Source organism: Lycorma delicatula, chromosome 1 (genome assembly GCF_047948215.1).
Source record: "Lycorma delicatula isolate Av1 chromosome 1, ASM4794821v1, whole genome shotgun sequence".
NCBI classification, from domain to species: Eukaryota; Metazoa; Arthropoda; class Insecta; order Hemiptera; family Fulgoridae; genus Lycorma; species Lycorma delicatula.
The window spans coordinates 89,156,655-89,170,350 of record NC_134455.1 but is presented as its reverse complement, the minus strand read 5'-3'; the positions used below and the strand labels follow the sequence as shown (position 1 = coordinate 89,170,350).

The 13,696-nt window shown below is 29.0% G+C and overlaps 1 protein-coding gene across 1 annotated transcript in view; it reads right to left on the bottom strand.

The window, feature by feature from the left end:
* Positions 1–13,696, bottom strand: part of Dhc98D (Dynein heavy chain at 89D) — a 392,049-nt gene that overhangs the window by 6,503 nt on the left and 371,850 nt on the right. Inside the window, exons 79-80 of the mRNA XM_075354119.1 lie at positions 9,615–9,797; positions 4,203–4,349 (exon numbers count right to left, since the gene is read on the bottom strand). Coding sequence (XP_075210234.1) covers positions 4,203–4,349; positions 9,615–9,797 — 330 coding nt within the window. The remainder of the gene's footprint in view (positions 1–4,202; positions 4,350–9,614; positions 9,798–13,696) is intronic.

Sequence of the window (13,696 nt, the reverse complement as noted above, 5' to 3'; positions counted from 1 at the left end):
AATATAACCACTTCATGTACTTTTACAAAAATAAGAAGATACAGTTTGTTTATTTACAATTAATAAAGAGGAAAGGATACATGAATCTTAACAGGTATATTTTACTGATATATCTCTCAAGAATGTTTTTGAGTTTTTAGGGCAATTTTACATCAGAGTTAGTGTAAACAATGGACTAATATAAAAAAAAAATTAGAGGCACATGTCACATATTTTGTTTGGTATAAGATTTGATACTGAATTTATTATTTTTATGATAATTATAGTAATGTTATTAATCACATGCTTGTGCATGTGGACACACCCACTCACATCTACACAAACTGGTCCTTTCATCTATTGCACATCAAGTATTAACAAGTAAAAAATTTCAATAAATAAATAACACTGGTCAACATGATTTTTGTATCACAAGTATCAATAGATGTACTTAATCTAGTTTTTTATCCTGTTTTCAAATATATATTCAGAATTTTTCTATCACCCACAGTTTGTTATTTTATTTTTTTTTAATATTTTAAAACTTTTTTTGTCCATTGTCAAGTAAAAGCTCCTAGAGCATTGTAAATATGATTGAAACAAATGAGCTAACTCAAAGGGTAACAACTGGTACTGTTGTGCAGGTTAAGATGTGTATAGACATGTACAAACATGATCTAGTATAGCACACATCAGAACGATGCCAGTTGTGAAAGTAGTGAACCAGTAAACACATCATTATGAATACTTTATATGTCTGAATTATTTATTGTGTATTACATATTTACAACTTATTTCATTTAATTAGTTGTTACTTTCATTAACCGTTACAAAACGCTAAGTTTGTAGTTTGTCTAAATCACCCTTACAATTTTTGTTATGTATGTGGTGAAGTGATGCTCGAGTTCCAAAGACAAAACCTTACTCCATTAGTAAAAAAGTGTTATGAACTTTATTTTGGGTGTAACGTCAGGGACCAAACATGGGCCTTGGCCACATATCTGTTGTTTATTGTGTTCTAGGCTTCTCAATGCATGGAAAAATGGCATACGCCACATGCCATTTGCATCCCTATGATTTGGAGGGAACCCAAAGATCACTCTTCTGACTGTTCTGCTTAACAAACATTCAAGGGATTACGTCAAAATCAAAGCAAACAGTAGTGAACCCTAACTTGCAATCTGCAATGAGACCAGTTCCAAACTGTGAAGAATTGCCCATACCAAAGCCTCCAGAACATGTGACAATAGATGAATACAGCTCAGAGTCTGATGGAAGTAAGAAAAAGAAATAGATTCTGGTGATACAAGTTTTGAACAAGGCAGTTCAGCTGAGCCTCATTTACTGACTCAAGAAAATCTTAACGATCTCAAGTTATCCAAAAAACAGTTTAAAATGCTTGTTTCCTGGCTAAAAGGAAGGAATCTTCTTCAAAAGAATACAAAGATATGTACTTATCATAATCATCATTCTGAATTTAAAGATTATTTTTCTTAAGAAAGCAGCTTAATGTTTTGTAATGAGATTTCTTTTCTTATGGAGACACTTTGTAATGAACATAACCCAATAGAATGACACTTGTTCATTGATTCCTCTAAAGTTAGTTTAGAAGCTGTGCTTCTGCATAATGGCAATGGCAATAAATTCCATCAGTACCTGCAGCTCACTCTGTTAGTATGAAAGAAACATATAAAAACTTAAAATTTATATTAGAAAAGCTTCAATATGCAGTGTATAAATGGAATATTTGTGGTGATTTGAAGGTAATTGCACTTATTCTTGGTCTGCAGCTTGGTTACAAAAAAGTACTGTTGTTTTTTGTGTGAATGGGATAGCAAGGACAGAAATAACCATTTCATTAGAAAAGAATGGCCTAAACATGAATCACTCATTCCCGAACAGAAAAATTTGAAACATGACCCATTGTGTAATCCTAAAAATGTGTATCAACCTCCGTTACACATGAAATTAGGATTAATGAAGAATTTTGTCAAGGCCGTGGAAAATAGTACTGATTTCATCTAGTTAAAATAGAAGTTTCCTAAAATTAAAATTACTAATGCAAAAATTAAAGAAGGAATATTGGTGAGTCCACATATATGATCACTAATGCATGATGAAAAGTTTGAGGAACAATTGAATCCACTGGAGAAAGCAGCTTGGCAAGCATTCAAAAATGTTACTCAGAGTTTTTTGGGAAATCGAAAGGTGGAAAATTACCTTGATATTGTCAATGATCATATAACATCTTATAAAAATTTAGGTTGTATCATGTCCTTAAAAGTACACTTCCTGCACTCGCACTGAGATTTCTTCCCGGAAAATTTTTGTGCAGGGACCGATGAGCATGGGGAACACTTTCGTCAGGAGATTTCAGCGATGGAAAACAGGTATCAAGGCAAATGAATACTAATATGCTGGCCAATTATTGTTGGACCATCAAGAAGGATGCTTCACAGGCAAAACAGCAGAAAATCGTCATTTCTTACTTTCTAGATGAGTCAAATGTTAGAATATTGTGTAATTAAGAATGCAGAAAGTATTAAAATGTTTGAGATTATAAATGCTTGCCTCTCAAAAAACCTTGCATGATGGGGGAAAACCAATATCATATTTGAATTCAGGAGAAAAAAATACTATCAGAATCATATATTTTTCTTCCTGAGACAAAAAAATTCTTTTTTGTTCCCCAGTGTAATTCATCAGTTGCAAACTACATTACTTACTAATAAAATCATACAAGTAATTCAAACAATAACTTAATCCAATTCAGTCTCACAATCTTCTTTCATCAGTAACATGAGTAGAAGCAATTAAAAAGATATAAGTTTCCCTATATATATATATATATATATATATATATATATATATATATATATTATAAAGACAATGCATGCTGATTGGCATATAATTAATTGTAAAGTGATCAGTTATTTTTTACTTCAGAAAAATCAGGTGACTGAGCTTGAATTGTTTTGAGAGTCTACATGACAGAAAATTCTTTGGGCCTTAGTCAAATAATTTTTCTGTTCGTAATTAATATCTTTTGTTTTTTTATTGTTGCATTTTGTACAGAATTTACGTATTAAAGCTGTAAAGTGTAGACAATAAATTTTCTTAGATTAAGGTTAATGATTCTCTCATGTGATATCTAATTATGAATAGGATAATAATAGTGATTACAGGCACAGAGCTGTAGATAAACTATTTTTTTATTCTTGTGAATTGGATAGAAGTAATGGAAAAATCACATGATTTTATGTAAAATTATGATTAATGCAGAACAGTTTAAGGGTCAGGAAAGGATATGGAAAAGTTAAAGCTTCTTTCATTATCTAATATAAATGTATGCACCATGTAAATGGATAGGTGTAAAGATCCCTGTATCACCAATATCTTAATAAAATTACAACCATAATAAAACATATAAAATAATTTTACAGAAAGATTTATTTGATTAATAAAATTTAATTCTATAAAATAAACTTTTAATTCAAAATTTTTACTAATATTTATTTGAGTTAATTATGATGGATGAATAGATTATGTGAATTTAATTACTTCTAGTGAACATTAAGAATGGTTGTTAAATGGTGTTGGTTCACAGCAAACAATGTAGTGGAAGTCAAACAGGCATGGATGGATAAATGTTAATTCTTGACCGTGGTTAAATGTGTCTATGAGCAAATCACCTTGAGTCACGTGTGAAAAGATGTCTTTGTTAAGGCTTCATTGGTACAAAATTGTATAAGCAGTATTATCAACAAAAACTAATGCTTCTAGCACAGACGTGGACAACAGTTTTTGCCTACGGGCCAAATTGGAAAGAAAACTTTTTTCATGGGCCGAGCAAAATATTACAATTAAAAAATGTTTAATACAAAAACAATTCATTTAAGTAAACAAAATTTTATTATGGAATTTGTTGTACTTTTATTTGGATTCGTTACACACACATATACATACACACACTCAAAATATAACCTTAACGCATATATAATTATCTAAATTCCATCAATATGAGGCAGGAGTGAAGGAGTGCCAATATAGAGATCATAAATACTGATGACATCTATAAGCTTCTAAAGGTATAATGTTATAAAAAAAATCATTAAAAGCCATTATAAATAGGAGTTACTATTTTCAAGAAATCACGACTGAAATAACATTACACAGCTCTGGAATGGATACACAGCTTTGTGTATTGATCTGTTAAAGATTACCTGAAGTTTTAAACGGTGAGTTTCCACTGGAAATATATGAATAACAGGCAGATCTGATATCAGTACCTTAGGCCAGGATCTTTGGAGACAATTATTTTTTATATCCCACTGTGCACCTTCTAAGTAGAACCCATGTAGATAACAACCCTGAATTCATAAACAAAACATGAACAAACAAAATTTCAATCAGGCAAATTAAAAAATCCCATCAACTAAACTGCAAAGTAAAAGTAAAGCAGTGTTAACGAGATATAATAATATATTTAATTCTATATAAACAATATAATTTAATTTAGTTAAGTTTCTCAGAGTTGTGCTTAAAAATTAATGTACATTATATTCTTTTAGCAATCACATCCTTGTTTGGTACATTAATATTGTTATATAAGAAAACTTACAAGTATCCTGTTTTATGATATGATGACATCTTAAATAATCATAATTAATATCCATTGCAATTATAACCATAATTTAGAAGTTAATATGTAAATAATGTTGTTCCACAAATACAATTGTCAAAAAATGCCTATTTAAATTAATAAGTTGCATATCTGATTTATAATGAATATTTAATTGTAAAAAAGACTAATTCTAAATAAAAATGTTTTGCACTTCATTTAAACTTGACTAAGTTGATTAATTTTAAATGTTATTAGCAGATAAATTAAGCATTTTACAAATAAGGATTACAGAAAGGAAAAACAGTAATGCCACATTTTTTAAATTTAATATGAATCTTTTCTGAACAAATTTAGTTTATAATAGTTGTTAAGCATGTTACAATTGATGAGACATTAAACCTGAAACTTTCATAAAAACTATTTAGTTATATAAAAACTTTCATTTATCTACGTTTTGAACTGGTACAGCCACAAACATGCTGATATATATGTTTATTTTTAATTATTTTATTGAATTAATCTTTTTAAGATTCATATTATTCTTCTGTAATGTTAAATTATATTTTAAATTCTATTAATATAAACCATCTAGTATAGAATATTGAGATTAGAGATACCTTTATTTTCACAAAAGTACTTTCACAGGTTTCTGCATTCTCAGTCATGTTGGATTCATTTAATTAAACTGCTTATTAAATAAAGATATTAAAAAGTAGAAATAAACCATGAACATGGTGTAATGCACATGCTAACTGGGCCAAAGAGTCATGTTTTCTGACAAATCACATTTTTATGTCCAGGGGCAAAAGGTTCCATAGGATAAAAAAGCATGAGATGAAAATACATCACTGGCTCATATCCAGCAATCAATTAAACATCTCTAGAAAAAATATTTTGGATTGTTTCACATTTGAAGGCCCTTTGAACATTATTTCCAGTAGATGGTATGTTGAAACCCCAACTACCGAAGTACATTGGTATCCATTGTCTACTATTGAAATCCATATAAAGCAACTAAACTTTTCTAGGATTTGAACCTGAGAACCTTCAACTTTGAAGATCAGCTGTTAAACAACCAATTTGTGAAGATGAGTTAACCATTAGACAGCCCAGTGGGCTTAACCAACAGATGATGCTATAAAAAATAATAATCATTTATTTTTATAACATGTTTTTCAAAGTGAGTTTAATCAGTAACTTTATTTAAGCTTTGAAATCAATTAAAATGTAATTTATCTTTTATTCAAATTAATAAATTATATATATAACATGTAAAGAATGACCCCCATTTCAAAACCATACACCTGTACAACTATACATCATCAGTGAATGAAATTTGTACCATTCAAAAGTGTGCTTTCTAGAATTACAAATACTGGCTGCCAGATTGCAATACTAATGTTCAAACATACACTAACTTCAGTTGTAAAAAATACGGTGTCTATGCAACAGAATGTATTTTGTGTTCTGCAATTTAGCAAGACAAAGTCTGTAATAACGATTCAGCGTATGTTTTGAGAGCATTTCATTGATCAAACAGCGTTTGATCCATTGTTGGCTGAGAACATTCATCGCTGTTATAAGCAATTCGAGGAATCAGAGTGTTTATGTTAGGGGTAGAATCCAGGATGTCTGTGCACTTCAAGGAAAATTTAAAACAAATTTAAGAGGCTTATCAGCTAAGATTTGTTTATTGTGCTAACCAAGACCTTGCATTCCCTCATATTACTGATTGGTGCCTGTTGAGATTGCACTTGCATTTCAGACCATATCAATTACAGCTGGTAAAAAGCTCTTTGTGAACACATAAAATATCTGTGATATGTATTTATTTGATATGGAAGACTGTAGGTTCTTATCGCGGTTGGTTTTTAGTGATGAAACAAAATTTCATTTAAGAAATAGTTTCATGTCACATTGTATCATATAGGGACTTCAAAATCTGCATGAGATTGTGCAGCAGGAGCAAGAATCAACAAAAGCTCATGTTTTTTATGTGATTTCATTTACAAAAATTTAGGGACCCTTTCTTTTTTGAAAGAAATACAGTTACATTCTTATCTTGAGATTTTGAGATGGTGGCCTGCCCATCTTAATCTCTCTATGTAATACATCGACACAATCAAGTTCATTGGTTTCTAAATGAAACATCACCTCAATTCTGGATGTACAGGAACCCAACACTTGGTACTAAACTTTTGGCCCCTAAGATCCCCAGACATACACCTTGTGACTTTTCTTGCAGGATATGTGATACAAAGTGTTTATATTCCACCATTAGCTGCTTATTTGGATGAATTAAAACCAGGATCACACTTGCAGTGACTTCAGTAACAGACGACTGTTTGCAACAGGTTGCAGAAGAATTCAGCTATAGTTTTGATTTTACTTGTGCAGCAGTTGGAGGGCATCTAGAAAATTTATAACTTGGTAAGTGAAATTTTTAAATAGTATAAAGTATGTCTTGTAATACATTTTTAAAAATGTATCACACATATATCTGTTTGAAATCAGGTCGGTCATAGATGCTGCATAATGTCTTTTGATAAAACTTATTTTTATTTTAAATCCTAAGGATCAAACATAGCAATACCTTTGAGAAAATTATTACCGTTTCAATTAATAATTCCTGTAATGTAATACTGGACTGAGCAAATTATAATCTTCTATACATACAACTGAACATTTAAAAATTCAATATGATTAAAAATACAGTGAAATCTTCCAAAATAAAGTCTCAATGAAATCTCACTAGATTTCTTTGGGTTCTGGAAGCAGTGTTAGAGAGCACTGGTTCCAGACAATGTTGGTCGGTTGTAGAAATGGTTGCCTTAGAGAACATTGCTGTGTGGCCATAATAATTATTGTTAAAGGTTTACGGAAATTAATGTTTTTAATAAAAAAAACATAATTGGAAGCAAAGAAAAAATTCCTTTCATTAAAATTGCACAAATTTAGTCAAATAATATTCATATAACTAATAACATAGATAATTCAGTTGATGACAACAATGGAAAAGTAAAAAGATCATACAAAGATGAAACCTGTTCTCAGAACAAGTATTTAATCTGTAAAACAGAAATAAATGTCGAATATAAAATACTGATGTATATGTTAAATATTGTAAATGAGGGGGTAATTAATTTTGTATTTTAAACAAATGAAGAGCGCAATGAAAAATACTGGAAATACCAAATACAGTATTTAAAATAAATTTTGTTTACTAACCTCTGAATATGCTTACTATTTTAGTATTCGTTCAGTAAATTCTGCCTTCTTGACTTATTCTTTTGTTTAATCACTTCCTTTTCTTAAAACACTTTTTTACCGTGTTTTCATTCTACTTCCATTCTTCCTTTACATATTCCACTAAATCGGTCAAAGTAATTTTCTAATCAAGTCATCTACATTTTGAACCAAATCAATACTGCTACAAAAGTAGTCATTATTCGAAAGCAATAATGAAGGTTAAAGAACTGAATTATTTCAAGAACTAATGGTTATGATTTACTTGTAGCGTTGGCAGGTAAAAAAAAAAAATAAAGGTTACTTAACGACAATTTCAGATGACACTGGGCATTGTCCAAAGTTAGCAGTACTTTTTGTCTAGTTTTTTATTTTTTTTTATTGAATTTTTCAATCCAGTTAATGAAAATGCAATTCTATCATCCAAGCCTTTAGATTTGCATACCATTCTACTTTCAGTTTGGACCACTCTACTTTCAGTTCAAGATCTTGGTCGCAGCAAATTGTTTATTATTAATGAAGGTTCTTTTTCTCCTACAGCACCGACATACAACATCACATTCCTTATTTTACTTTTTTAATACCATATTCATTTGTACCTATAAACATCAATGGCTTAGTCAGTAAAGGTGGATAAAAAAGTCCTGCTTTGTCAATGTTGTTAATCCTTGGAATCATAATCTTTTATTAACAAATAAACTGTTGCAATCACTTTGCCACTACGTTTTCACTGACAGATTCACTTTCACCACACAGATTTTTTTAAAACAATATTATTTCGGCAGTTTTATTTTTCAACTAACCACTGCTTCCAGTAAATGTCTCAATTTGAAGTTGTGCGTAACTTACTGCTTTTACTTGAAGAAGTTTCCTGCTGATAGGTAATTTTCATGCATGGGCACCTTCAAACAAAGTCAAAGTTAAATCATTCAATTATTTCTACAGTTGAAAAATTTCCTTTTTTATTTTCATTACCATTTCTAAATTATATTTTTTTAAACTTTCTTTTTCTTTTAACATTTTTTGGATTTATGTTTTACCACAAGTGTATTTTTCCACTAATTTTCTTTATGACAGACCACAGTCAGCATCTCAATAACTTTAAACCATGCTTCTAAATTTAATGGTTTTATTTTGTTTTTTCTGACATTTTACTAAAAATTAGAAAAGAAAACACATGAAAACATCAATCTAAACCAAGATGTACGATTACAGCTCAACTGAATGCAATAGTTACAAAATCATATCTGAAGTCTGTCAAAGTCAGTTTGTTTGCCTATGTAACAATAAAAGTGAGCATTAGAAGTGTACATTCTACAAGTAGGCTATGGGCATCATGGGTGTATGTGACTATAAAAATGAATGAATAAGCAGTAAATTTTTTATACAATTTAAATCCAATTTCTTGTCTTATTTTTTTTTAAATTAAATTTTTTTTTGTAAATGATTGGAAAGTTTTTTTACTAGAATTAAATTTTCTCCTAATCTGTTATTAAATTTGTGATGAAAATTAAGTTTCATACCAAAAAGAAACAATAAATTAATAGTCACTTTCATTGAATATTTTATGGTTTCTGTTGGGTTTGGAGTGGTCGTCTTAGAGAAAAATAATAACATTGTCTGTACTGTAATTTAATTTTCAAGAAATACTGGTCTTTTATAGAAGTGATCATCTTGTAGAGGTGGTTGCTGTGAGATTTCACAATAAGGAACTGTAAAAGTTATTAATTATTCAAGATAGTAAAATACTTAACATAAAACTTACAATTTTTGGCCTTGCAACCACATCTTCTTCATAAGGATAATTAGTAACCACAGTAAACATTGATGAACGGTCAAGAGGCCATCGATTCTCTCTACAAGAAACTTGCATGACAGCAGTAAGAAAAGCTCCAGGCAGATGAAAGCCAGCCAACCATATAGATAGTGGTGGTTTCTCTTGGTAAAACTGTAATTCAAACAATCATTAATAATATAAAATAACTGATGTGGATACCACATGACTTCCTTGCACATCTATTGAATAACATACACACATTTTTTTAAAATGAAAAGTACATAAAATATTATTTCACTAATAACTTCTGATTTTTTCCATTTTTTTTATTGTTATTATTAAATTATTATTTACTATAAAACTTTTTTTACAATCAGAGGTTAAAAAGTATTAATAAATCAGTATATTTAAATTACAAAAAAAGCTAAACAAAATAAAAGAAAATGAAGTCTGATTCAAACCGATGTGAGTTCCCCTTGTAAGATCCAAATATTTCATTAATTAGAATTTTATTTGGCTATAACTCAAAAACCAATGAAAATAAGTACCACCTATGAACATTGTTGAAAAGCTCTCAATAATACTTACTGCTCTACTGCAGTTAAGAAAAAGTTCAAAATCCAAATTTTTGGATTTTGGGCTCGTTGATTAGAATAAAAAGGGGAGGTGCACAACTGGATGTTTCAACAGTCCTAAATCCAAAATTTCAACATTCTACGGCTAATCATTTTTGAGTTATATGAGATGCATATGTATATACAGACATCATGCCAAAACTAGTAAAAATGGATTCAGAGATGGATTTATTTACACAGAAAATAAAAAAGTTAAACATGATTAACTCATTCATTGGATTGTTAACAGATATGGGTTCAAGATCTTTATTTTCATTATTATCTAAAAGTTTGTATATATAAACTCAGAATGGCATAGCAATCTCATATTGTCATTATAAAAGATTTGTGTTGATTTATTTTTAAAAAAACTGATTACAATATTTTCCTTAATTTGGTTACCTCATGTGAAAGAAGACAAGAAAATATAACAGAACAGAAAGTTTTTCTGAATTATACTTGTTTCAAAAAGAATTTGAACTATCTCAGAAACTTTGAACTAAATTATAATTCAAAATTAAATTCCTGCTAATAATTTACTTAAATAGGAGAATACAAACTCTGTAGAATATCATGAGGTTCAGTAATGATTTTTAAAGTATAATGACTTTTATTCATCAAAATGAAATCTTCAACTCATCAATAATCATCTCATTATAAAATATTATGACTTTTAAACAGCTTATTAAAATTTAGCATAGGAATAACATGGCACAAGAATTTAAAAGAAACTTAAGATTTTTGTTAACTTTACCAATCACCTGCATCATAAGTAATATAGAGCTAGCTACACTTGCAGAAACCTTGTGTTACACAAAATATATATTGTTGGGGCAAGTTACAAAAATAAAATTACAAATACCTCGTTTTTGCCAAAATAATATTGGGCTTTATTTTTAACAGAATGAAAAACAAACTTTCAACCTTTTCTTTAAAGCATAACCTTAAAAAATTAAATGAAATTACGAAATAAACTTAACTTAATCCTGTACAGTATTTATACAAGGATATCAGCTGAATCAACATATTTGTTAATAATATTAAATGACAAATACATAAATATACATTTTTCAATTAATTATGTTGAAAATCTTTTGTATTAAATATGAGTCTAAAAACAGTTCAAAGAACTAAATACATTGTTATTAAAATTACAAGATGGAATACAAAAGCAATAAATATTACTAGAACAAATCACAATATTAATTACAAAGAGTCCAAAAACATAACTTCACTTCAGGAGTTATTTTCTTTAGATTAATTTAAGAAAAGTAATATAAATTGAGTTCATGAATAAATAAGAATTAATCTCTGCACTTAACAAATTAAATTAAATTAAATGATAGAGTCACTATTTGAAAACATTTCAATTAAAAACGTAATTTACCCTTAGCAACTGACTTTTAAACAAAGACTTTTAATGAACAACCAGAATATTATTAATAATAGTTATCATTAATAATATATAAAATATGTCACACATGAAAAATAATAACACAACCTTTATCTAAGCCACCTTTCATGACTACGCTTGAATGAAGAAATGGTTTTTTAAGCCAATCTTGAATTTCAAAATCATAATGTACAATTAATTGAGTATTTCACTAATTTTACTAATAACACAACTATTATATAAATATAATAAATAATGAATAATTTTAATTTGCCTTAATCACACATTATTTTGTAAAAATGAACTCGTGAATTAAAGTACACATATATACATACAGTTTATCCTTGGCGTAATCTAGAGTGGTGTATCAGAAAATACAGAGGTAACACTTTGTTATAACCAATTTGGAAAGATCCTGCTTCGATGAATTTGGCTGGTTTGTAACAACTGAACCGACGAATATGAATGCACAAAGGCGATGAATATGAATGCACAGAGATGATAGAAACGATGGCCAGAGAGAGACGACGCACAACGAGAGACTGCTGAGAGTAACGAAGAAGTAGAAGTGACCTGACACTAGAGGCGAGCCGGCTTATATAGGGTAAGTGGAGTCGAGTGAACTGTAAAGAGCTGAGTGATGTCGATAGAAGCCGAGTCCATCCGAAAGGAGCTGTGTGAACGGTGAGGAGCCGCTAAATTGTGAGGCGCTGAGTGCATCCGAAAGGAGCCGAGTGAATGTAACATGTTTACGTTTAGTTCTTCTTCTTTATTTTATTTTTTTTAAACATTATACACATGAAATAATACAGAATTAAATCTTAATTGAATAATCAATACAAAGGTCATAAATAAAAATCAACTGAGCATATGTATGTTGAATGGAATGCATTAATTTCAGTGTATGAAAAAATTTCTTATTTATAATTAAAATATTCATTACATCGAAATACTGTTAAATTTTAGATGAAAACAAGTCAAATACCAAACCAGTTGAATTAACTTAAAAACTGCTTTACGCAATGGCGTAAACATATATATATATATATATATATATTAAAAAAAAAAATGTATCAACAGAAAATAATACATAATACAAATCAACCACCACTAATAAAACTACCAAAAATATTAGGAAAGCTTGTGTAATTAACTGTCATGACTTTAGATAATCTGACATGAGTCACATGTCACTCGTGAAAACAACACAACTATTTTTCAAGAATAACAAGTATACCATGCTACAGTTACTGTGGAAATAGTTTCCCAGTGGAAAAAACTTTACTCAGTGAAGAGGTCTTCTTCATTGACCCAAATGTTGCACATCAGCTCGAGTGTGTGCACTGAAACACAATTTATATTTAGCCCTATACTGCACTTTTCAGATAAAGCAGTTATTTTTCATAAAACAATAGGCTTATCACAAAATTTATTATAAACATTACATTTAAATTAAAGATATTTTAATCCTAAAATATAGACTTAATGCATCTATTTATCTCAATTGTAATATATTTTATAGTAATTTTAATTGCACAGATTGTAAGAAAAGTTAATATTTTATAATTATTACAGAAAATAGGTAGTTTAATCATAATTTTAAATTAAAAAACAAGCTGATCCAAAAGTATAAAAATTTATCATAAAAAAAAATGTCTGCAATTAGAGAAAAAAAAACCAAACAAAAGATAATTTAATTAGCAACTTATAAAACTACTATTCTTTTTTTTACTAATTAAAAAAAAAATTAGACACACTACTGGCACCATTCTTGTATAATGGTCTTGTGTCTGGGGATATTCATTGATTTTTTAAAGACTGTGTTAAACCATAAAAAAAGGCTGATAATATTGTTTTTACTGTTCTAAATTACATCAATGAAACAAACTATATCATTAGCAGCACCATTTACAACACTGCTGATGAAGAACCTACACAATATAAAATAGTCCTGTAAATATCAGTAAGAACAATTCCACATGTTAGGTTTCAGCATGTGATGAAAGTTATTTTTTAGTTATCAGAAAAATAAAATAAAAGCATACCCACAAAACTTTATTAAA